This window comes from Battus philenor, unplaced genomic scaffold (assembly GCF_028537555.1).
Source record: "Battus philenor isolate CCGP_79_NKW_IND1 unplaced genomic scaffold, ilBatPhil1.0.hap1 SCAF_15, whole genome shotgun sequence".
Taxonomy (NCBI): Eukaryota; Metazoa; Arthropoda; class Insecta; order Lepidoptera; family Papilionidae; genus Battus; species Battus philenor.
In genome coordinates, this window is record NW_027181677.1 from 3,465,338 (window position 1) to 3,492,671 (window position 27,334).

A 27,334-nucleotide genomic window follows, 5' to 3' on the forward strand; every position below is an offset into this window, starting at 1 on the left:
TTTACCAAATTTACTAATTAGATATAATTAGATTTTTATAAACAACAGTGTTCTACATTTATAAAATTATCAGTCATTAAAAATAAAAAAAATCTCATCAATTACAAATATAAAAATATTATATATACATACTTTTGTTTCTTTTTTCTGCTTTTATTTCAAATATAAAAAATATTACTTTGCTAGTACAATACGCATATACAGAGTGTCCCATAAATCAACGTCAGGCGAACACTGGCGATTGAATATAATTAAAAATTCTGAAGAAGCTGAAAAAACCAGAATTGCTATCAGCGTCAAGCACCAATGGAATACACGAGAATCTTCTAAAGCTAATATTTGAGATAAGTACCAAGAATTGTAATTAAAGTCAATGTAATCTAATTTTGTAATAATCGTAGTGTAAATGGGCAATTGTGGGTGAAATATTAACGGTAATGCACGATTGTGCAGTTAACAGAGATAAGAACTAAGTTGATCCGAACAGCCTTCAAATTCTTGTGCGTTTTTTATTGGCAATTATTTTAAAAATGACATAGATTTTTTTGATTAAATTTTTTGTTACGTGTTACGTTCTACCTCCTTTATACCATATTGCACCTTCAGTCAATAACAGGACATCCTGTATAAATAGAGAATAAATTAAGCTAAAGTTTGTAGTTAAAATTTAAAGCTACCACAGATTGTTCACACGAGAGTCTTCTCTGTCTTGTTGAGAGGTTTCTCAACGCCGTCCTCGTGATCCTCGGGCGGGTTATTCCAGGGCTGCTGCTCGCCCGACCCGAACAACGTGTACGCAATAATCTCAACGATGTACAACCCTATCGTTACGAAGAATATTACGCGCCATGCTGATATGGTTTGCTAAAAATAAAATAAATTCAGTTATTTCTTATGTCAATGTTACCATTATTTCAGCTATAAGACGTTCAATGCTGGACATAGGCCTCTGTAGACTGACAATAGGATCGATTGGAAATAGTCTGAATCTAGAATCTTAACAAAGTTGGCGTGTCACACAGGAGACCGCCGGGAACATAGGACAAATTCCACGAAAAAATGCAGTCGGGGCTGACGGCGCGATATTTAAAATGTGCATGTGGGGAAATTAAGGCATTAAAATTATGCGGGCACTATTGTGTGTTCATCTTTATTGCACCTTTCTCAGTAACTTTCAGGCGCTCACATAAAATAATGTACGGGTTACTAAAAATCTTCGTCCTTCAAGTGGATTTATCGTTTCTTTACCTCACCTTACCAGCTCGCGTCGAACTTTCCAAATATTACCTGCCTACGGTATTTAAGGCGCGACCTAAAAGGAAAGCAGAGAGTCTTTCTTTTTTTTGGAATAATTTTTCTGCTAACTCTCAAATTTCAGACCCTGAGTCCGAAGAAATTGTAAAAGCCAGAAAGGCTAACAGCGCCAGAAGAGTGCGACACGTTACCGGGCATCGAAGTGAAGCAGTGTTCGCGGAATTATAGTCTAGTGTTCGCGGAGTTAAGAAATTGTACGCAAGCGGTAAATAACCTTCCACTGCTATATTTACATTCTGTGCTGTAAAATAACATAGTGAGCTTTTAATTCGAGCCCCACCGATACGTAACAATGTTATAAAACAAATATACAATACTTACATTTCCATGTGTAAGAACGCCGACAAAAATTGGCACAACAATACCGGGAATAGTTGCCACTGTATTGGTTAAAGCCATGAGGGTACCTGAAAAAAAAATTAAAAAATTATTTTTTTACCCCCTACAATGGTTACTCGATATGATCAATGATCACATCAGACATGTATCGATATGTCTAATATGTATATCGAGATATATCGATAGACGCCCTGCAAGACATAAAAAGAAAAAAAAATCTTCTCCAAAGATCGCCACGATGAACGGTCTCGGTGTGAGGATCCAGCAATTTCCTGCACCCTGGACTTTGTATTCGATACACTCAAATTTAAATATTGTGTGTGAAATTAAATTACTTTTTTTATTTATTACACAGAATCGAATATGCCATTGAACAGAAACTCAAACATTCGATATGTAATTTTTAAGAAGAAATCTAATAATTTATTCTTTTTTTTCTATGTATTTAACACAATTATGATAGAAAGGCACAATTTTCCGATAGTACATAACATTTGGATTTAGATTTATTCCATGACATGATGTTGAATAATCTTTTTTTCTATGGGATCCTCTCATTGTCCAAGCCTCATAGCTTCGTATACGCTGAATATTACCATTATAAGGGAGATCAATTTGTTTCTAGTTTTATACATTTCTACCTCCACTAGCATTCATCTCGTGAAATACGCTGGTGGTCACTAAATGACTTAGGTGTAAAAAAAAAAGGAAATTCAATTATAAAAATACATCATAGATGAAACAACGTTTTCCGTCATATTAGGCTCCTTTAAAAAGTTTTGTCTTGTACCGCTGGATGTAGCCCTCTCTATATAATCAACAGAAGCGATAAGAGACTGCATCTAGCGTCCTAACCTAACATATACACAACAAAGTCGGACAAATGGTCCGGTTTTTAGTTAAATGTGGTTCTCACCAGCGAAGTTTGGTGCGATGTCGATGTGATTGGAGAGGAAGCCGCAGAACATGCCGCCGATGCCGGTGACACCGATGGCCATGAGAGCGACGGCCGCGCCGCGGTTGCATCCGATGTAACACAGCGATAGTAGGCACGCCGCAGGGACCGCCGAAGCTACCAACACAATACTTAGGTAAAACCACAAATTATCATTATTATTCAAATACAAAAATTCTTTATTTAACATTCGATTGATTACATCTCTCTCGCGGTCTTAACTATGTCATCGATCTATGAGCAAATATTGAGCACAGCCCTATCCATTGCTCTTTGGGTAATCTAGAGCCTTCTACGAGGCCCATAAATGTTTCAGTTCCATAAGTCATTACTGACAACACACACTAGTCAAGTACCTTTGTCTTCAGGTCTTCTTTTTATTCGTCTCCTATATATATTAAAAAAAAATAATAACTCACCAAACAAGGTTCCAATCTTCCTAGCAGTGGTGGTAGTGATATAGTCTTTAGCTCGCATCCAGTCCAACGTCCTGCTCAGTGCGATGCTGAAGATCCAGAGAGACAGGAATGGCAGTGAAGTCGTCACGGCATTCTTCAAAAAATTCAAAATAATGTAAAATGATTATAATATATGTGGGTACTTCGCGAAAATATATGACAACATTTTTAAAAATTAATCAAGATGGCGGCAAATACTTATGTAGATATTTAAGTCAATCCGTGTGGCTCTGGGGGAATGCTCTTCTGACGCGCTTCAGAAAACTGATTTATAATAAAAAAAATATGTGCCACAATAGTAAATAAAATTGTAATAATTAAGAGTTTTATTGATATGGTACAACTGCACCTTATTCCAAGCATTCTTTGTGCGAATATGAATAGATGGAGTAAGGAACAGTAATTTAAACAAAGAGCCTACATGTATACAATTTATAGAAGCAAAACATTGCCAGTGTATTATAATTAGTTAAGATATTTAATCAAAGAAAATTTAAACTTTTGAATAATAGCTAAGTCTAAGAGGTAAGGTATCACCTAAACACGTATTTATTCCTTTTTCATGGCGACCAAAATGACGACCAAAATGACGACGGGCGTGATCGAGGCGTTTTATTTACATGTATACAAAGATTATTTACAATTTCGCTCAGAACGTAACGGCAGCGCCAACACTGATGGCATCTGAATTCAAATTGGCGTTCGAATTTAATGTCAAATGCGCAAAAATAATTTAATACCAAAAAGTATTGTAGCCATAGTGATCTAATAAAGCACGTTTTCACAAGAATGCTATGTGGGAATCTACGTAGGTCTAGTAAGTCTTGGGGTTGTAACAACACGAATTCAAATTGTGTATATTCATTCAAGCTTCGCCCGTATTTATACGACGTAAATGAACAATTTTATTTCAGTGGAATTCCCCTTTTTGATGCGCTGCTGACGATGACGTAATGTTGCCCTTTCATCTATAAATTATTAAGCTGAAAAGCATTTTAACCATTATAGTTAACTGTTGGGACCGAAAGGTTCTTAACGACCACAAGACAATATAGACAATAAGGTTGCGGGAAGTCACTGGATCCAGGGGGAGGACTATACCCTGCAGGGTCTATCGGCTGACATGATTACGGTGAACTAACCTCGGTCATGTTGAACTTGAGCACCTGCTTCATGTAAAATGGAAGTTCGATGAGCAGCATGTACCAGCCCCAGTTGGAGCACGCATGCGCCACGAGGATCGACAAGAACGCGGGGGAAGTCAGTACGGCTCGCCAAGGTACTGCTAATTTCTAAAATAAAATACATACATTTGTAATTTATAATTATAATGATATATAATATATATTAGCTGACAATGCTTTTAAAATGTGTATTTCCCTGTCATTAATATTACTGTGGTATAAGGTTTGGAAAAAATTGTGCAAATATTTTGTTGTTGTGTATATTATTGTTTATTTTTATACCACAATAAAAAAAAATCAATTTTAGGCACTGACGTTTTTTTCTTAATTACTGGCCAGCCAAGTCGAATTCATTATTCGATATAGTAAAAGAATTATCAAAAAAAATTTAGAAAATTAAATTTATCTCCTCTCAGACCAACGCGCGTTTGGAATCCTCGTACATTTATATTGAAAGATATTACAGGGGAGCTCCATTTAGTATGTTCTATCAAATTGAGAGCTGGGACATACAAAAGTGGGAAAAAAAGACTTGAAGATTTACCTTATGCGGAGTGTGATCATTGGTTTTCCCTCCAAGCGAGGTGACGATCATTTCCCTCTCCTCCGCGCTGATGAGCTGCTGCTCTTGCGGCGAGTCCTGAACGAGTGCGACCCACAGCACGCACCAAATACACGACAATCCGCCCATCGTGTAAAACACACTCTCCCAACCTGGTGCAACAGATTAATAAAGAAATATACTTTATATATATATGTGTGTTATATAGATATACCGACCACTGATATTTATATTGTATTATAACTATATACGAGCAATTAATTAAAAAAATATTTTTTGTAACATTACATACTTAATTTACATTTAATTTGAACATAATCTGTCAAAAATGATAGAAATTTAGATATTTATCTAAAAGAAAAGTGTTGGCTTATTAAAGAACACTTTTGTATTGGAATAAAATCGTTGCAAATGATAGAGGGAGTCAGACAGTGGTATATGCTTGTGAGTAGGAAGATAAACTATATCGCATTGTGTTTGTGTTTAAAGAATCAGAAATTCACATTGGCACTTAACGTCATCTTTTCTCTGTTATAACGTTCGCTCACATTCTGTATTTTATATATAATTAACAAGGCAATCCTTCTATCTGATGATGACTAGTCAGTAGTGGTATTGTGACTGTGTTATTTCGTTGAACGTTGGAGTCAAAATAAACGGGAGATTTCTTTCCATATCACCTCCCAAAACTTCTACGATTTGGACGTAACATAACAAGTTAAAATTTTCATTTTGAAATTGTTTCATAATGTCGTGTATAGCATTGTATTAATATGGAATAGGTCTAACACCATCAGATTAACGTTCTATTCATTATATTTATATTTTCATTATATATATTTTTTTGAACTTTAGAAAATGACAAGTCATTTTCTTACAAAAATTATTTTATAACAAATAAATCGTATATTAAATACACAAATCTTTACGGAGTACCTTGACGTTTTACTTAAGGAAGCCTACGTTAAGTTAAATTAAATTTGTTATTTTTTTCCATCTTTTAATTTAAAAAAAATACATTATATTAAGGCTTACCCAAGGAAGCGGTAAGGACACCGGCCATTAGCATCGATATGACAGTGCCCAGCGAAGTTCCCGCGTAAACCAACGCCGCCATTACGCTACGTTCGGCGGGAGGCGCCCATTTTGATAACAGCACGTGCATCGCCGGAAACGTCACTCCCTTTACGATAAATTTAAACAATAAATTAGAGAAAGACACAGTAAGTCGTATGGAAATAAGGTGCTCTAAATAATATGTTGATTTATTTTATTTTAACAATTAATATCTAAATAAAATGTTAAAACTGCTGAGGAGGATGGATATGGTCTATTGCCAACAATCTTCAAGAAAATCGATCATATAGACAAAACAATTGATCATACATGTACATTAGCTATATATATAAAATTTTCATATGTCTGCGTAGTAGTAGACTGAAATCACAGTATTTACCCGCTCATAAAAGTGTCATAAAAAGAGCAAAACTACGGTCTCTTTGACAACGAAAATTGGGAAAGAGCAGAGTGGAGAAAAATTGGACCATGTCTTGAGTCAGACAAAAGCTAAGATCAAAACCATGACACCTGTAAATGTATGAAAACTAAGCAGACATAGAAAGTTAAGGCTGTAAACACACGACATTAACAATCAGTTAGTTCGATTTCATTTTATAATTTAAATGCGTAACAGGTCTACGTACCCCACCAATACCTTCGCCTATCCTCATAAATACAACAGCGACGTAGTGCGCCTCGGCCATAACTGGAGTCAGCAGTGTACATATGACGTTGATGGTAACACTGAAGAACATCACCCATTTCGCAGAAAACAGCTCTGCGACGCGAGCACCTGAAATAAAACAATATGATTATACTACTCGTAATAATTTAAACATTATAAGGGGGTGTTATAGTCAATATACAGTTATATAGGTGTAAAAACTTTATATGGTTTAATGTATAGCTTTTACATTTATTTCCAATCATCGTGTATAAAGGGACCACTATGAAATTTGTTATGTTAAATTAATGTTTTCCTTTGTAATGCGACAGGGCAATAACTTCTAAAATTGCCAAAGTCTACAGGAACAGATAATTAATTACTACGTGAAGTGATTTTGATAATGCTTTTTTTGACTATATTATTGTGATTATATTATCTTGATAACAAAGTAATAATTAGAAAATTTTATTTTCCCTTCAGATTAATTTTTCAGAATTTTTCCAAAAACGTCTATTAGATGGTGTATAATACGCATAAAAGTACGTTAAAAGTTTTATTAATAAATCAATGTTACTTATATTAATATAATTGTTTATGGTATACCCCAAAAATTACGTACAGTACCCGGCGATAAATATTGCACATCGACCTTTGGAAAGAGACAATCGGCTAATTTCGCCTTCGTAGAGCATTATCTCTGTCCCACATACTGTTTGTATTTCGTGCGACAGAGATAACGCTCTACGAAACCGAAATTAGCCAAAAGTCTCTTTTCAAAGGTCGATCTGTAATATTTATAGCCGGGTATTATAGAAGTATTTACTTACCAGGTATTTGAGAAACAAAATAACCCCAAAAGTAGCAACTGAGGACGATACCCTGGATCTCCGATGACCAATCGAATGGCCCGTCTAGTTCCTGAAAATAAACATATTGTATATATGTTAAAAACAACGAAATAAATCTATGCTTTTAAATGTTTAATCTTCATTAGGAAAGATAGCGCTGTAAAGTTCTACGAGTAATCAGGTTTTATTTTTATATTACATTTACGTACCATTTTTAAATTACATTTACGAAAACATGATTCATACTTACATTTTCATACATATTGGCTATTTATACAACAACGTATACAAACATATATATAATAAATATAAATAATAAAGTAACATATGGTTATGCTACAATATTAAATATTGAATGTATTAAAATTTAAAGAAATACTATCGTCGTTTCATTTATTGCTTGTATGTATATATAAACGCATGTTTATGTATGTTTATAAGTAAATATTTGTATGTTTGTGTACACGTATACTACTCGCTACTTGTCCTTCTATTTCGGTACAATGGTTGTCTGGAATAAAATGCCTCATGTAATAATAATTTTTGGTTATTTCACATCAAGGTATTTTTTCTGACCTGAACAATAAAGAGTATTAAGTAGATCGTCCATTCTAGGATATAGGACTCTCCCATAGATTTCCAACAGGTGCTTTTGGGAGGGTTCCATATCCAGCGTCATCCGGCGACCTTAACAAGGATATTTATCCACCTCGTGGATGCACATCCTACCCTGGGCTAGACGTTCCGTGTCCATAAACCTTAAGGCCGCAGTTCCCACATTTACTAACATATAGTAATAGCATCGCATTTGAATTTTTACTCTCTATCCAACTGTTAGATATAGTATTAAACCACATAAATAAACGGTAGAGTTGTATGCAGTTAAATGATTAAATTATTGTTATATATATATTGCTTGGGATTAGTATACAATTTTGAAAAAATATGTGACTAGTTAAACTTCTTAAAATAGGAAGAATCAATTACAAAAAAATAGATTCAAGCTTGATAATATTAGATTTAAATAAGACAATCCTTTTAAAAGGTACTCGTGTGGCGATCAAGAGTCAGGAGACGCGATGAACAAAACGACAAATTGACAAGGTTACGAGAAGAAGAAGATGATGATGATAAGACTTACTATCATCACATAAAGTGTTTTTCTGAGGTTCTATCAAAAAAACCTTTGTTTTAGTCATTTCTTAAAAGCATGTTATATTGAAAATACATTAAAATCAATTAGTCAAGACGCATCACCGGGTATACGTACTTCAACGTTTGCAGTAAACTTGCGTAAAGACTATTATTGGAACTGCAAACAATGACTAACCGACAACAAAATCATTAACTATCTTATACGACACATTCAAATAACGTGAAGAACGACACGTACAAAATGTATACGGTATACCATTGTGAATAATGCAAATCATCACGCAATTCCATTTTTAAATTTAAATTATAGAAGTGACGTCACCATTTATAATTACGTCACACCTTTAATGAGAAAAAAATACGAAAACAATAACATATTTAAATAAATAATTTTATTAAAATAAGAATGATATTTTAACATCAATTATTTCGAATATTCTGGAATATACGTAAATAGTAATTCAACATACTCATTTAATTCACTTCTTACACAAAATGTAAAAAGTGTAAATAAATAATTAGTATGTAATAACTCTATAAAGAAACCTAAATAAAATTTAAATATGCCGACATATTAATTAAATTTAACGCGGTATATGTCGCCCGGGACAGCTATATGCACGTACTTATTTATCTCGTTTGAGAATATTTTCGCTCCACAAATACATTATTCAGGTCAAATTGATACTTTTATAAACGTTTCACGGTCGTTATGTTTACTGATTTATAATTACAATAAAACAGAATGACCCGTGATAAAAATAATTCGCATCGAATCATCTTTTTTCGTCCTTGCATGTGGAAGGAGATAAGTTATTACTGCTCACTTTAATGAATCTTGCAATGCAAGATTAGAGGTGCGTTCTATGGTTATGAGATTTGTTTATTATTATCGATATTTTATATTTTATTAATCCTGCAAATGTAAGTCTGTAATTCCAAGTGTACAATGTTACGCTGCCAGCCAAATTAGACTTTGTGCAGCTTCATCGAAATTGAGCTCAAGGTTCATGACCTAAAAAAATTACTTTGGCTGATTGTATTCGCGTATAGTATAGTAATAAAGTGTAAAAGTTAGCGAAGCAAATATTCCTACGAGCCGAAGTGGTATGGTATAGAGGTAGGGTTCGGCCCTCCAAATCACCCTAGAATTGGAACACCACTTAGGGTTCCAGATTCCCCTGACTACTCTAGCCAAGATCCGTTAGTGGTGGTTTTTGCACTTAGTAAACCCACGGAGATCCGTCTGAGCTACAGATGTGCGTCTTCGAATTAAGGATCAAAAGTTCCTTTAGACATAAAGAAGTCAAGGTTAAGAGTCTTCAATGCTTCACTTCCTGCATCCTGATTAAAATGTTAATATTAACGATAGTACTCCCGAAACCGCTATACCTCGGTTTTGTAAAGCGCAGCCAGGTGAGGGAGCGATAAAATAAGAGTATGAGCGAAGCCGCTCGTATTCCTAAGGCACAGAATAGCTATTTCAGTAGAGCAAACGACATTTGGCAATGACAGTAGCCTTTTTTGGGTAGATTTCCACTTAAATCGGGTACAATCTATCATTTACCTGACAGTCGATATCACAAGAAAATTAGATGAAAAAAGTATGAAAAATTATGATTGTTTTACAAACAATTTAGTGCAATATTCGCATTAGGTAAACGTAATTAAAAACGTGACTGCAAAGTATTTAAATTTGCTTTAAGTATTACATATACGATATACCTATAAAATTATAATTTACAATATTATTTTTGAACGCAGTCATCGAGTTTTAGGACCTCCAGATGGAAATATTTTATGCTTTACACGCGAAAATATTTTTGATTTCTCTTGTTGGAATCGTTCCAATATATACAAATGGTATAACTACACAAGCACGTGATGTTAACCTGAAAAGGTTTATCGACTAAAATAATTTCACAGATAAATATAAACCACATAAAGATTACTATTTAGAACATCTATAATCATGAATTGTTCTTGAAGATATACCCATGCAGTCTTGCATTTTTAAAGCGACACCGGCGATCGATGCATATACACCAATACCATATTTGCGTCGTGGTTACGTTCCAAAAAAACACGACGCAAATTGAAACGCCGCAAAGTGAATTAAGATTTTCTATAGCAAAACCATGTAAAGATCGAAGATAGATTCCAGGGTCACAAAAATACTACTTTTTATAAAGAAAATTGAACAAAGTAAACATTTAAAAAACAAAAATAATATAACTCTGCCAATATATATAAGTACGAGGTAAGGTAAATATTTACCTTTTTTGTAACCAGAAATAATACTTAAAAATTTGTATAAATTCATTATTCTCTTTAAAAAAGAGCACAACACACTACGTAATTGAAATTGAACTGTAAAATTAGCAAAACAAAGTGAAAATAAAACAATATTAAAATTGCGTTGATTTTTAGCTAGAAAAGGAATCCCCGAGTTTTGATAGCATGGCGCTATTAGAAACAAAAGTGTTGCCATCTTTTAGAAAAAAAGAAAATCCCAAAAAAAAAATAATTAAAAACTCGAACCCAATACAACGCAACCTCGAAAATCTAACGACGCACTGTGAAAATTAGTACTAATTAAGCAGCGACGCAACTTCGAAAAAAACGCAAAACGAGACGACGCAAAGCGAGGTATTGGTGTATTAACAATCTGAATGCTGATATGAATACTGAATAGTATCAAAAATATTAAGTGCCGAAATTGTAAATGCATTGGGCAGACTACATAGCGCAGAACAGATAGCCGCTGAGGCCTCAAAGTTTTGGAGTCCTGTGTATTTCGGCAAGCGCAGAATAAGACGTTCATCCATAAGGTGGACAGACGACATTATTCAGGTTGTTGGAAGACCTATTAGACCTAAGATCGAACGTCCTATTGGAAATCTATATGGTAGACTATATCAAGATATGGAAGTACTACGTCTAATATGGTGATCAGGTGATGAGACCTCTTTTGAAGAAGGTTCTAAGAACCTTCTAGAATCTGCTTGCAAATTCTAACAAATATAATATGAACATATGAATGTTTATACGCGGTGAAATATTGTGTAGCAATATCGAACAACATTTCTCGTGATTATACCTTATCTGTGATTTATCATACTTAAAATCACTTGAATTTAGATGTCATAATTTTCTTTAACCCATTTAATCTTATTTAAAAATTTAGTTCTCATTAAACCAGTACCAATAAGTACTTTAAATTTTTGTGTACATGTCGCCTAATTCTGTGTAAAAATAAATTTTTATTGTCAGAACTCACATTGTTTATAAAAACCAGTTGACGGTCCGGTAGGTAAAAGTGCTATAAATATTCAATTTTACACTTTATTTAACGCGCATTGCCAACTGCGGTTGATGAAGTTCTCATATATGACTTTTTATTGCATTTGGCGCCAGTTTTAACATGTTTGTTTACGATGCGAACAAACGAGCAAGACGTTAACCTAATTTAAAGGAAATTCGGGATGTTAGAAAAATCCTATTAACAGAATTTTATGTGGTAATACTGCTTGGACTCTGCTTCGGATTTTTCTGTGAGATCGAATTACTGGTAAGGAGAATCGTAAACGAACAAAAGCAACTGATGTACTCCACATAGCGTCCGGAACAGCTGGCGGCTGGAGCCTTACGGTTCTGGAGTGGAGACCTGGACCTGCTTGCTGGTCAAAACCAGCAAGCGCAGCGTGGGACTTCACCCACGAGGGAGACGACAACTTTGTCAAGGTCATCGGAAGACTGTGGATGTAGGCCTTTTCCAATCGGTCCTATTCCGGAAATATACAGGGGAGGCCTGCGCCCGAAATGATAATGTTAATAAATATAGCTTGAGAATAAATGGCTTCAAGTACCGCATTAAAGATATTTATAAAAGTTATCTCCTAAAGAATCCGTCTGAACTCGCTGTGAGCTCTTCTCAAATTATAATGTGTTTAAAACTGATGATTTGATGCTTCTAGTTTCTATCAAAAAGGATTCTTTGGATTTTTTTCTCTTGAAGTTCAAGTGATCACTATAAATGTTAAATTTAAAAACAGCCCGTATGATGAATTTGACCCATACTGTCTTTTTTGAAAGTAGTCCTGCGTTCCAACAGTGCTATAATAACTGACGCGAATACCTTCGTTTAAATCATAACAATATATATGTATATGTACGTATATATATTTTTTACAATTTTAAAAGCTAAGTAACGATACTGTGTTACAGCCAGCCGGTGTTTTGATATTTATTTTTTATTTAAATATAAAATTTAGCAGCAAAATCACTTGTCGAGACAGCACAGGTTTAGTAGGAAATTTGTCTACGGAAATTTCTTTAGCAAAAGATTACGTCTTTAAAAGGTATAATTTGAACCATAATTAACAATTATAATGTATAGTCAGGGAAAATTTCTAAACTACTTAATATTCATTTAATCGCTTGGTTAATATAATTAAATAGGATAATTATTTAATAAAAAAAATTGAAACAATATTTATGCTAATTTGGTAGCTTACCGTCTCATTAGAGCCACCTGACGTTGGTTCACATTCCAACTCGCCGGTGTGATTGCCCATGTCCAGCGGTTCCCTGTCGGCGTGGGCTGCCAGTCGAATGGAAGTATGGTTCAACATGCCCACCATTGCGACCGACAGGTTCACCTTCAGTCCGTAGACAATCGCCATGCCGATGGATCCAAGTACTGCGAGAATGTAACGCGCCGGTACCAACCCTGTCAACAAAATATATCCCGTTATTGAAGTCTTGTTCCTTTAAATAAAACTTGAACTGAAATTTTAGAAGTGGTTGTAATATTAGTTTTAGAAGTTCTCCTGATAATCTTATAGGAAACCCAAACTCTGCGAAGAGGTAAGTGCCAACAGGCAAAAAGCATTTGTAGATAAAAAAGCTGGCAAAGTAGCCTTTAATTTTATATACAGGATGATGGTTATGGGTGTAAAAGCTTATTCGCTTTCAAATAATATCTGAAAAAGCGCTTCCAAGATTCCGATTACTATATATATCATAATTAATTATTGTTTATCGATAGAAGTTATTGGGCTGTCGTTTTCTAATTAAGTTTCAGAGAGGTAATTTTAGGCAGATAAATAGGTGTAAATTCTTTAAAGCTTTTTGCTGTCAAATGAGTTACAGATTTATCCATTTAAAGTTTTTACAACGTTACAAATGGGAAAATTACTGTAAATTTATTTTTGTAGGGTGGACACATATTTTAATAACACATGTTCATCAAAAATTATAATAGCGTCCAATGACAAGGGTAAATATCAAACGTTATGGCAGTCCGAAGAGCTATGTAGAGGATTGCTCTTTATGCGCTTTAAAGAATGTTGCAAACGTAGTGATTATGTGATCAAAATGTAATATTAATTGTATGTGTGAGCATGGGGATGAGCAGATCTGAGAACAGGATTGGGCCGCGAAGAGACTACATATTTATTGAAGATAGATAAATATTTCTCAGTATTACACGGTTTAAGGGAATGTTATCGCTTAGATATCTGTCGATGTTACACTTTTAGTCGCATATAAGAAGGTTTTCCGAAACTGTATTGTATTAGAATTGTATTGTAGTCACCGGAATTATATTAGCGATGTTGGCATGTTTGCTTGGCTTCGGTTGAAGTGGATGCTGTTAGCCCGGTGACTTTTACAGTTTCACCGGAACTGAGTTCAGGTCCGTGAACTTAAAAATGTTGGCATATATAATAGAAGTACTAATATCGAATAGAATAATAAAAACAAAAAAGAAATCGATTCCGCTTTAATTGCTGATATATTTTAATCGATTTCACTCAATAATCGATTGTATAGCGATTGTTACCTAATTATACATGATAAGCAAGGTCTATCCAATATAAAAGCTAATGACGTGAGCAACAAGTAGTGATTACAGTGTAATTTGATATCAGATTCGATGTTATTGAATTGCGGCTACAAATTGGCACATCCCTGCCCAAACACAATCGTTCAACGTCAGTGTAGTGTTTACTGAATATATTTGAAGTGTTACCTTACATAGTACACAACTAACGATAACTATAGCTCTCTTTAATTTTAGCTATTATTCTAAACAATGTAGATTATGTACAATTCAGATTCACACGTGATTTTTTTTAAATATCTTCTGAATCGTCAATTATTTTAACATTATAAGTAGTAAGGAACCATCAGTTCGGATTGCAGATCTGTTGAGAAGACCTGACCCAAAACTCAATAAATGCTCTTTTTTAAAAATGTAACAGTGTTTGATATATACGTTATAATATTTACGATGTAAATGAGACAACAATCTGAGTTCGATACATTTCAAAATACTCTTGAATGCTATTGAGATATATTTAATTATATAATTTTATACATAAATGTGATAATAGGATGGTGTAAGAGTTCTTTGTTGACATAGATAATTACTGTTTTGGTGTTGAAATCTTACATTCCAATATAATATTAATTTATCGTGTAATGGAAGCAGGCCACATATCGCGCAGAACGAATATCCGTTGGAGCCTGATTTTGTTTTGAGATAAAGGACCACCGTGGTGGACAGACGCTAACGTCTTCCTGCAATATGCAGGCCGCTTCCTACGGGTCTCATTGAAAATAAACGTCATACGGGTGAAATAATAAAACGTGTATTCAATATTAAATTTAAAGAATTTAAGACGACAACAGTAATATATACTTTGAGTACTCTGGCGTCAAACGTTGCCCTATATTTAATTAATACTACAATCAAATACAATCGTCATCAATTGGAATGAATGATATTTTATCTGTTTCAATTGATTTTGACAGCTATAAAGTAACTGGAGTTAAAAAATTAAAAAGTTATGCGAGTAATAATAAAGGATACTTAAATCGTTTAAGCGACTTACTTTAATGAGTAGCGTGGTATTAATATTGTCCTGGTAAATAAAGATATTTTTAACTTGAAGGATTTAGACGTGTGGTGACTTTAAGATATGTAATCAAAAAGCCATCATTTCAGCCGTAAGACGTTCGCTTCTGGACAAAGACCTCTCCTATAGATTTTCAATAGGATCAGTTGGAAGCGGCCTGTATTCAAAGTCTTTCAGGGATCTTAACAAGATCTTAACAAAGTAGTCTGTCAAACTTGTGGTTTTTTTTCTTCTATATGCCACAGACTTTAACGACCGCGCCATTGTGTTTACAATTTCGTTTAATATTAATTTATTTTTTACTCGCATATCTTAGTATTTCTGCATGTCACAGTGTTTACTAAGTCTCTTACACTATTTCCTAATCAACTTAAATCTTAGGTTCTTAAATTATTAGTGTCTTGTTTGTTTTTCACTACTTAAAAATTTCCAATTTTTAACATTACGGTTCGTGCGACTATTTCCTTATCCCTACTCCTCCGCCTTGTGATTAGACGTTCTACGCTGCGCTTGCCGTTTTGTCGTCTCCACTCCAAAACTTTAAGGTCCCAACTTCAAGTTACCAATTCGCTAATCTATGCCGGTCACTTTCGAAATTAAGTTTAAATTAACATATTAATTTTTCTCTGTATTATCTGAATATAATTTATTTGAAACCACTTATGCATCTCGCAGACATATTTTTTAAAATATAGTTTCTAAAACAAATTCCTACAGCTATCTGTTTATTATTTCAATTGAACAAAGCCACTTTTGAACCGAAAGTCTAATAATTTCTAATCAAAAATCGATCTTGGCAAATATTTATGTGAGCCACAAATGTTGTCCATATAAAACACCTTCGACTATCCTTCGATAGTACTGCACGTGTATTTTGTATATTACGAGTATTGTTGATGTGATTGATTATAGGTGTAAACGTTTTGTAGCGGTTAATGTATAGCTCATTTGCTGTCAAATTATTTATGATACTTTATATACATACATACATATATATATATATATATATATATATATATATATATATATATATATATATATATATATGTATATATACATGTATATACACCCAATTAATGATATCAGAAATTACTTAATAATTATATAATAAATGAAGCGTTTTCAAAATTCAGATTACGACATTAAAATAAGTTTATGTAGCACATTTTTCTCAGTGACCACGTTATACAATGTGATTTATAACTTTTGCTGATAAATGAGCAATACATTGGCCCCTTAAAGCTTTAACACCTACATTACCCAATCACCCTGAATAGATTAAACATTACTACATTACTAACCCAATGAGATGTAGAGTTATAAGCGACAAATTTAATTGTCGAATGTGCTTCTTAATATCCATGATCTAGATATAAATAAAGTTTTTTCTTATATTATAATTTAAAGGCATTATTAGTGAAAATTGTATTAAAAGTAGAGAACCTATTTTCTACTTTTGTCTTTCATTATCCTGTAGAAACCGTTGCATCTATCGCGCTCTATGTAAACACACCTATACAAACCACTGTTTAAACATGCACATTTACGAAAACCGGATTTTAACCGTTTCTGTTGTCGACGTGATGTGAAACGGAGATAGTTATTTGGGTTACTCATTATCTTTAACTAATATATCTTAATAACGAAATAAACCGGAAAAATATAAACTATACCATGTTTTATATATATTTATATTTATACTATTTTACAATTTAAAATCAATAATGACACTCACAGCACATTAGTAAAAATTCCAGGTGAGCTAAATTTTAAAATATCTTGTTAAAATTAAACTACATTTTGATAAAAACCAATATTTTCTTGTGCTTACATATAATGATATACTTTAACCCAAAATACAATACTAAGAGGGTACCAAATGCAAATGGGAAGAATCCAAAAAAACCTGTCATTGTTATTTTAGCCCACACACGCCCACTGCTCTATGCCTCCACCAAAATTATCTGTGGGGGATATACCATAATCGCCATATTTGGCAGGCGGGTTGACGATTGCAGTGTGATATTATGGTAAACAGAGGACGATGATGCCCATCCTCTGGAAACATAATTGTGAGCAGCGGCAATACTAAATAATTAACGCACTAAGTGCGAATTACATTAGATTGTAACCCGGTTGTCCCAGTCCTAGCCCAGTGGAATCCAAGACGTATGATCGCACCACTACACGTTAAACTAAGTGGGTCTTTGTTTGATAATCTTCACAAATGTCCATAGCACAGTAATTACATCAATTTATCGATATACATTATCATTTTCTTTTTTTTTTTTCATTTTTATCTTGAAATTTTTTAATTTTTGATTTAGCTAATTTATCTATCAGTTAGTTACTTCTGAACCAAGTGAATTGCTCTTTGTCAGAAATTGTTATCATATCGCTACGCTCTATCGAAAGTAAATGTAAACTTATTGTCGGTTACTAAATAAATATATCATTACTGTTACAGCAAACCAAATTTATTTATTTTAGAAATCATTGGAATAATTTGTAATGCATCTAGGTAAAATTCAAACAAAAGATTATTTATAGTATAAAGTATAACAGGAAAATGTAATACTATGCACCGAGTTACTGCTTTTATTATTATGGTTATTACTTTGTGTGTTTTGTTTATTAAACAAACCTATATATATGTGCGTGTACTCCCTATCTTGTTGTAGGACAGGGTTTAATTTTCTTTAACGATTTTTTCACTTTCTTTTCCTTTTATTTCTGTACTCTTCTATCATTATTTGTATGATCTATCTTTCCTCTTCTTTCATTTTACAATCTTATTTCATTCTTTTTTATACTTATTCATCGCTTCACTTCCTTCACCTTGTTTCTCGAATATCACAGATTCGGGGTAAATAACATTTCTTTACCTTAATTTATATTTATTTTGCGCTAATTTACATTCTTATTTAATATGCTAATTTATTACGAATTATCACAGTTTGCAGTTTTTATTTTATTTACCTAACATTATGTTTTTTCTTCCCCGTTTTAATTATAGTTTTATTTTTCTTTTCTCTACCTCCTGATTATTTAGTAGTTTGCCCGAAGTATAAAAGTATTAATAGAATCTATGAAAATATATACACATGAGAAATTTCACCACGCACTTATTCATCACGATTTCGATTTTTCCTTAAGGTTTAGAGACTTGAAATTTGTTAGAGGTAGTCTTTTTCGTGAGTAGATGACAGCTAAGAACGAATTGTGACGAAAGACGACTACTTTAAAATATAAATACATACATATAAAATTTTTATTATTTTTTTATTTAAACTTATACGTAGAAAAGCAATATCACTTAAATTATAAACATCAGTTAAACTAAAATTGGTTTACATGTGAGTATATGTTTGTGTTTTAGGTTATTTTCCTTATAATATGCTTGCCTATTGCACACACTTGACCAATATGTCAGTTTACTCAGGTTTGTATAATTCACCTCCATAACACGTAAGTAATGCTAAAGCGCCCTTAAAATTAACACAATAGTACTAAAAACAATATCCAACCATGCTGTAGTCGAATTTAAAAACAAATGAAAAAACATACAAGGAAACTTTGAGGCCTGGACGGATAGACGCATCGATAATATACTGACCGTAGACTAGTGTTAATCGTAAGTTATTTATATAGTTATTTATACCTAGTTTATATACAAAAATTAACCTTAACGTATTTCTACAGGGTAATTACTTATAGGTTTAAAAGCTATAAATATGTGAATGTATAGCTAATTAGTCAGCAAAATGCTTTTAACTATTTCCAATCAGCCTGTATAAAGTGATAACTCTGAAAGTTGTTACATTAATCATTATTTCATATTGTAATGCGAGAAACCAAAAACTTCTGGCAGTACAAAGTCCACAGAGATAGATAGTAATAGTAAGCAACAATTATACTTTTGCCAAAGCTTTAACTAATCACCCTGTATAAGAGATCCACCAGATCTCAAGGGATTTAAAATAAATGTAATGTTTCGTATCAACTTAGCATCGTACAATAAACCCGAATATAGTACCACGTGACATAGTACGTCTAATTAAATCAGTAATTTCACAACAAAATCGTAATTACTTCGACATTCTCATAGCTTTATATCATTAGTTATAGAGTTTAAAATATCAAATTTAGTATATTATGAATAACTACGCAATTGTCCTAAATAATAACGAGCTACGTGACATCCTGTGACCTTTACGTGCTTCAATGTCATATGACTAAAATAATTTTATTCCGGGTAACACTATAACACCATACGAAAATATTAAACTTCACACCGCTGCATTTCCTAACAAATGTGATCTTGAAATGAGATTGAAATACATCTCTTGCAAGCCGAAAAAGTAAAATAACCGGCATTAGATTTGGCACAAAGGAAATATAATAAACAGAAGCGGTTATCACTACTGTTTCTATATATAATATCTTCTTTATATATTTTTAATTTTTTTTTAATATTGCATTACAAATAATGGCGTAACAAAAATTTAACCAATAAGAATAGTATAGAAACTTAACAATTACAAAATCAGCCACAAAGCCAATATCCACTATACAATACTAATGTAATATTTACGTTAAAAAATATTTCGAGGTGCCAAATCAAATGCCGGGTACAGTATCATCGTATAAAAATCAACTAATAGAAGAATGTTATAATGAAATATTTTCATTTTCTATTATCATTGTAATATTTCATAATAACATTTAATAACAAATTGTTGAGGAGTTTTATTAAAGTTTCACATAGACACGCAATAATAAAAAAATTAAATGACGCAAGTAAAACCTGTAGTTACATAAATTAATTATAGATATTTCACAAATTTATATAGATTAATCAAAAAGCTCTCGAAGTTTACCTTAGATTTTAATATTTTAATATAATCGCAACGGATAACCGCTACCGAAGAAAACCATTACAAATTTTTAATATGAATATGTCATGTATTCTAAAAATGTAAATAGAATTAAAAAAAATTATCCTTTATCCCGGAATTTTTGATTGCTGGAACTACACACGCACGTTATTTTTGAATTTTATCTTTATGCGTTCTAGTTCAATGAACTTTTATTAGTGTGCGTCGTTATGGGATCTGGTGTTTTTGGAAACAGAGTTTCAATAACTCACATCTGTATTCTCACTCTTATTCTCACTCACATTTTGTTATCTACAAATCTTTTTAAAAAAATTCTGAATAAATAAAATAAACAGCTTTAAATATTAGCCACATAAATAAGAGTTCATAAACTAGCTTAAAGTTTCGATAAATAAGCATATCTATAGCAAATAAATATTATTAAATCGTAAAGAAATATCATTATTTCCTTAGCTTTTATTGATAATCATTCTACAGCAATTATAAACAAATTCACTTCTCGAGATTAATATTTCGTCACCGCTACTTTATAAACTTAGTAAATAAAGAGAAATAATATTGAAGTAAATAAAATAGACTTACGTCCTAAAACGTTTCCTTTAGCCGGTACATCCATTATGACGATAGTTTCTTATATTATAATTGATATAATAAGTTTCAGTTAAAAGTTCATTTAAATAAAATTCATTTAAAGCACACGTTTGTTTTCAGCGGAATGTTGCACGCGTCTGTCACCGCACGTATTATAAATGTAATACAAAATGCAAGACACTAAAACATGTTGCAATCATACTGAGATGCATTAATACTCTTCGTGTGTCTCTTAATTTGGTTTATATACCAAAAGCATTCTTTAAGTCCATCGTACGTGATTACCGCCATGTACCAAACCGCTTCTGACGTCCCGGTTGCCTCGTTTAAGCTTTCGCGGTATTCCAAGGTGACCTTCAAAGCTTCGGAGATCGATCAAGTCTGTCCCAATATTTAATAACATTGCATTATCAGTCCAGAAAATACACATTCTATGTATTTCATCATTTTTAAAAATAAAAAAAATTTTGGACACATTTCACATAACATTCTATCAATGTTATATTTATTATTATTTAATAATAGGAAACAATATATTTGGTTGCTAGTAGTGACATCTATGATATTTAGAATCATATATTTTATCGGAAAATATGATAGCAATGTCACTGTTCTGTTTGTACTTGTCAACAGATGACTCTTTTATGATATTTTCCGTCATGAGTCTTTATTGCTGTCAGTTCAGGTTATTTTATTTATTATATCGGAATGGGTGCCCCATGCTTTTTTTTTTAAAAAAGCGACTATAGATCGCTTAGGTGTATATTCCATAGAGTGGGCACCAAAGCCCTGAGAAAAAACTTCGGTACACATATAAATTTCAAATTTGAGACATAAATTACGGGTCAATTGGTTGCTATTATCGGATTAAAACTGTGGCAGAAATCAAAGAAATTATAAACATGTATATTTAACGGAATGTTAAATTTTTTATGATACTAGGTTTTATCTAGAAATATGAATTAGTTTATAGACAGACATTTAGTAATATAGTTATCCCTTTCTTCCACTCATGCTAATGTATAGTATATTATCTATGTCATTCATTCCCATTCAAATCAATCTCATTCGAATAATTGTCAATGATTAACGTCATAGCCAAACCATTTTCAATTTTCAATGAAAGTTGACGTACGTGTGTTTCTTATTAAAATGAGATAAAAAACCTTTACAATTTTTTTCTCACGTAAAAATGTACTTATGAGTGTACTGTTTGTTATTCAATCACGGGATAGGAATATTAGCACACGCACAAAGCGTTTCTGTTACAAGACAAACAGTAAAGTAAGGAAAAGTCAAACTACAATCGTGGGTGAAAGTTTGTTTGAAGATGTTCCGAGCTAATTCGTGAAGAAATGCCAACTAGTTTTGAATATAATTAAAATAAATTATTAGAAGCGATAACCAAAAAATTTGATGTTTGTAATTTGTTCAAGAAATTACTAAATTATTACTTAGTGTTCGTGTTTCAAATTTTTTTAGAAGATCAATTGAAATGGCTTTATCAATGGAACCGAAGACCGACCTGGATTTTATTCTCAGGAATTTATTAGCCGGAGGTTTGTGACTAATTTAAAAAACAATGTTGTGTTACACTTTTCCAATATTTACTGCAACTGTTGGCATGAATATTTTATAAATAATGAAAAAATATATTTTTTCGTATCATGTTCCTCTCCAATCGAGAACATAAACCTGTTTTTTTTTTATAAATTACGAGATTACTTTAAAATCCCATTTTTATTTAATTGAAAAAACTTAACATCGCAATTCTTTAAAAAAAAGATCATTAATTATTGTGCATTATCTGACTGGGGTTAGTTTCAGTACTTAACATTTTGCGATTTTTTTTAACAAAGAGTGAAAAATAGGTTTTATAATGTTTACTAATTTTTTTTCCTATACTTGGTTGTTACTGGTCTGTACGAATTATTTTTTTTAATTAATGTCAATTTCAAAAACTGAGACATAACATTGTGATGATTAATCTTTTTATTGCTAATTGCTGGTTACTTGGTGCGGTTTATTCTTTAATATTTCCTACTCTTACTTATCAGGTGTAGCTGGCATGTGTGCTAAGACTGCAGTAGCACCTCTTGACAGGATAAAGATATTACTTCAGGCTCAATCAGTGCATTATAAGCACCATGGTGTGTTTGCTGGACTGACCGCCATTGTACGCCAGGAGTCTATATTTGCTCTGTACAAAGGAAATGGTGCTCAAATGGTCAGAATATTCCCCTATGCTGCTACTCAGTTTACAAGTTTTGAAATATACAAAAAGGTAAGCTTTAATATTTTTTAGTGTGATAGTATCATAATATATTTATCATAATTCTTTATAAAAATACCATCAAAATCAGTTTTTATCAGACATCTAGATGTATTAGGTGGACCAGAAAGTAATGACACTTTCTTTAGTTAAATTCTCACAACTACATTTCTAACAAGTTTTTATTTCTAATCAACAATATATTCACCTTCATTATCAACAACCTTTTACTATCTATTATACAAATATTCAATGTTGGAGCAATAAAAATCAATTGCTTTTTCTATAAAACATGTTGACGGAAATGACATTAATTTCCGGTACCCATAATATATATTTGTAGTTTAAACCACAGGCTTAGAAGTTTTAAAGCAGCCTTGAAGAGCTAAGTATAAAACTTTGGATGTATTGACTTATTTTATTAAATTTCATTTTGAGACATGGTAGTTACTTCATAATTACATTTTTGATAAAGAATTCCTAATATCTTTTTAAAATGGGCATGCAACATTAACATTATTAAACAGAAATCTATTCAAAGTCCACAATTAATAAACTTTATATAATATAATTTTAAATGTTAGAAACATTAAATTTATAAATCAGTCTAGCATAAGCTTCAACTATCTAGGTAATGTTTGACATGAACGGTCATGTTAACACTGGCAAATTTGCCTTCAAACTTTAGTCCCATGTATTTGAAAATTTATTCCGGCTTTAACTGATAGACACTCACTACTAGGGATGTGAATGAATGAAATAGTCACAGTAGAACAGGGAATATGAGTCCCATGAAATGAAAGTGAAAGAAAAATCAACATTTTTATATTCTAAAAGTTTTAATTATATTCTTAATCCCTTAAGGTTGTGTCCGTCTTGAAGTACCTTGGCAATAATGATATGCTGTTTATATCTCCTTTTGACTTTTGTTTTCCTCAAGATGTGATCAATAGAAATTATAGACTTAACTTGATTAGATCTACAGATAATTTAATATGGTCTTAATTACAAGGTCTTCTTTCTCTATAACTAGTTTGTAAAAGGTATGTAGTTGGCTATTAAAAATTTGACTAAAATAAAAAATACATATGTATTAAAGTAAAAAGTCTTATTGAATTAATTACATTAAAATGACCTAAAGACATTGAACATAAAAGGTTGAATATTATTTAACTCTTATAAACTTTTGTCTTCTTTTTTAGTAGTAGTTTTTTTTGTCTTTAATATACATTAGCAACTTTGTATGTTAGAAGGTTATCATTAATTTTTTTTTTCTAAAAAAATTGTACTGACAAATGATAATCTTAGAATGTGCTTGATCTAGCCGAATCTCTTTTATTACAAAGATTTAAATAAATGGTAATTTTTGATACCACACATATAGCACATTTGCTTTTCAAGGATGAAAAAGATTTCTTTTAATTATATGTAATAATGTTAAAATATACAAGTAGAAAACAATGAGATAGGAAGATATATGTTTTTATTAATAATTATTTATGATTTCATGCAAAATGAGTTTTAAAATACCACAAGTCTACATTAACATTGTTTATAGTAAATGAAGAAATTAAAGTCATTTAAATATTTTTTGTTTTCTTAAATAGTACTTAACACTAAATTGCTTAAACTTATTTTTTTTATGATTTATATCATTAATGTGACAATACACTGTCAAATCGCTGAGAGCAATATCTTAAAAAACAGCCATATAGAGGAATTACTACTGCAGATAAGAAACTTATGTGTGTATATTGTAAGTTAATGTTTGATTTTTGCATCAATAAAAATTTCTTTTAATGTTATATTGGCACAAATACATTTTATACCATATAATTTTTTTCGGCTTGGTATCTCACTTCGGGCTTCTTTGGCAAGCTCACTAGCTAAGAAGAGTGCTATGCTCGAAATTTTACTACGACATCGAATTAGGTATGAGGAGATTCGTAATTTCGGTCACTCTAATAGCAAATCACCTTTAGTAAAAAATCACCGATATAGCTCGGCTAATTAGCAAGTTAAGTGGCTGTGAACTAGCCGCATAGAGAGCGAAATAGGTGGCCGCTTTGGCCTTATGATTCTGGAGTGAAGACCACGGATCGGCAAGAATAGCGAAGGATGTCCACCCATAAGGTAGACAAAGGAAGGAAAGAAGTAAGGAAGACTTCGTTCGTCGAAAAACCCGGGATGAAAAACCCTTCCTTTGTATAGCAGTGAACGTCCTATGTACCTTTTTAAAGTTTCGTGCTTACACACTACATGGAATATCCAATCGCTGAGGAGGCAACGAAATAGTTATGCCAGGTTTTAACCAGTTACATTCCAATTTTTAAATGCCTTTTCCTCTACCGTAGTGTTAAAGGAATTGTCCTTTTTTCTTGACGACTTAGAGTTAAAATCACCCACTTACAGGCGAAAGCAAAATTAATGCGCCCTCCAATACGAGATGATGACTGCATTTTTATTTTCTTGTCCGCCGATAAATGCGCTACTACACCGCGTAGGGTGTCTCCATAGATCGCCACGATGACAGACCTTACGATGTCCGCAACCAACTACTTCTCGTTTGGTTTTATGGTATTCAAATATAATTAATACTAAAAATAAAACCAGCATATTTCATCAACTAATTATATGAACAATTAGTAAATAAATAAACAAGTCGATGCTGGTCAATCTCGTTGGCTATATTGAGTGATTGTATAACAATTTGTTTTCTATAAAAATAAAATGCAATTAATTTCTATTTAACCTAATGACGCAACCAATTTGTTTATATACTCTGTAATAATACGAAATAATATTTAATATTATTAACAATTAACTACACATTATTAATGGTACATCATCAATGCGTTAATCATTTTGACGGTATACGTAAACGTGTTTGTGTAAATGAAACAATAATAAACTCTTACAAGATTTGAAGTACTTGAAATTGGTTCAGCTCGATTCATTTCCGGGGGCGACCTCTCGCTCCATACCCGCGATCAGTGTGGTAGGATCCGTATCTACCCTCAGATTGCCGAGTGATCTACGCTGCTGTCCCAAGCCGCAAACCATACACCTACACGCGTAGAGATCCCATCTTCATGCGAACGATATCATGCAACTGGAATACGACTACCCTGTAAATTGTTTTGCAAGTTCACGGATCCTTCTGTTTTCTGAATTCAATACCGATGAAGCTATAAAAGCTCCCGAGCTAACAGCATCAATGTCCACAGAAACAATACTACTGATGATGATTAGGACTAGGATGAGCAAACATAATCCGTCTCATGTATATCATATAACAGGTGGGTGGCAACAACTCTACCCTAAGACGATAAGGCGTTCCTGTATTTTTTATAAAAGCCGTTGGGGCTTAAGGCGGTGAGTCCGGCCATAAGTTCATTGCTCCCCTCAACGGAAGGGCATACCACGTAGGATTTCCTGACAAGACAAAGCCGTGGATTTTTGCCTATTTTTTGCGATTGCCTCTCATACTACTTAATTAAAATAAAATTAAACTATAAAATACCTTTATAACTTAAAAGGAAATGTATACGGAGTTATTGTAAATGGTATATACAAGCTTTAAAGAGGAGAAAGTGAAATACATTTTTCAGGCATTGAGTAAAGTGAAAAATCATGTATAGTGATCAATCTGAAAAAAAAAATGTTGGAATGCAACAGCCCAATGACTTCAGACAGTACAAAATCTGCAGGGAAAGATAGTAAAGAATAATTAATTTTAATACGAAGTAATCAGAATTAAAAAAATATTTCTCTATCTTTATTATCATTAAGATTTAATATGGTTTCAGATGAAACCATAGATTTTTAAATAGGGTGTACTATACATTATTTCGCATCGGTATATTCACCCGTTTTTAACTTTTACACTTCTAACCAATTACGTTAAAAGTACAAACGTTGTTTTTAATTTGTCTTATTTTCAAACGAATGTTCACATTAGAAAAGAATAATGATTTTCAATGGCAATCTTGGTTATTTTTAAATTAATAATACATTTTTATTATATCTTATCAGTATAATTTTTATTTAATTATCGTTAAAATTGTTTTTTCTCTAACAATGGTGAGAATGTACATGTAACCTCTACT

General features: G+C 32.3%; 2 protein-coding genes across 4 annotated transcripts in view; one reads left to right on the forward strand and one right to left on the reverse strand.

Moving 5' to 3' along the window:
* Window positions 1–21,235, reverse strand: MFS3 (major facilitator superfamily transporter 3). 2 transcript variants are annotated; one of them, XM_068761522.1, is made up of 11 exons: window positions 20,945–21,235; window positions 13,059–13,273; window positions 7,366–7,456; window positions 6,516–6,664; window positions 5,848–5,995; window positions 4,795–4,964; window positions 4,209–4,358; window positions 3,028–3,160; window positions 2,570–2,725; window positions 1,636–1,721; window positions 1–864 (listed from the first exon to the last, which is right to left on the reverse strand). In XM_068761522.1, the coding sequence occupies exons 1-11, from the start codon at window positions 20,976–20,978 to the stop codon at window positions 688–690; spliced, it is 1,509 nt and encodes a 502-aa protein (XP_068617623.1). In that variant the 5' UTR covers window positions 20,979–21,235; the 3' UTR covers window positions 1–687. The 2 variants fall into 2 exon arrangements, with proteins under 2 accessions (XP_068617623.1, XP_068617624.1); XM_068761523.1 differs by lacking the exon at window positions 20,945–21,235 and adding an exon at window positions 17,444–17,863.
* Window positions 17,203–27,334, forward strand: part of LOC137918663 (solute carrier family 25 member 16-like) — a 24,796-nt gene continuing 14,664 nt past the window's right edge. Inside the window, exons 1-3 of one of the 2 annotated variants that reach the window (XM_068761525.1) lie at window positions 17,203–17,221; window positions 22,436–22,512; window positions 23,011–23,237. In XM_068761525.1, the coding sequence (XP_068617626.1) occupies window positions 22,449–22,512; window positions 23,011–23,237 (291 nt within the window). In that variant the 5' untranslated portion in view covers window positions 17,203–17,221; window positions 22,436–22,448. Of the gene's footprint in view, window positions 17,222–22,073; window positions 22,238–22,435; window positions 22,513–23,010; window positions 23,238–27,334 lie in introns of those variants that run through there. The other variant, XM_068761524.1, reaches the window with a different exon arrangement.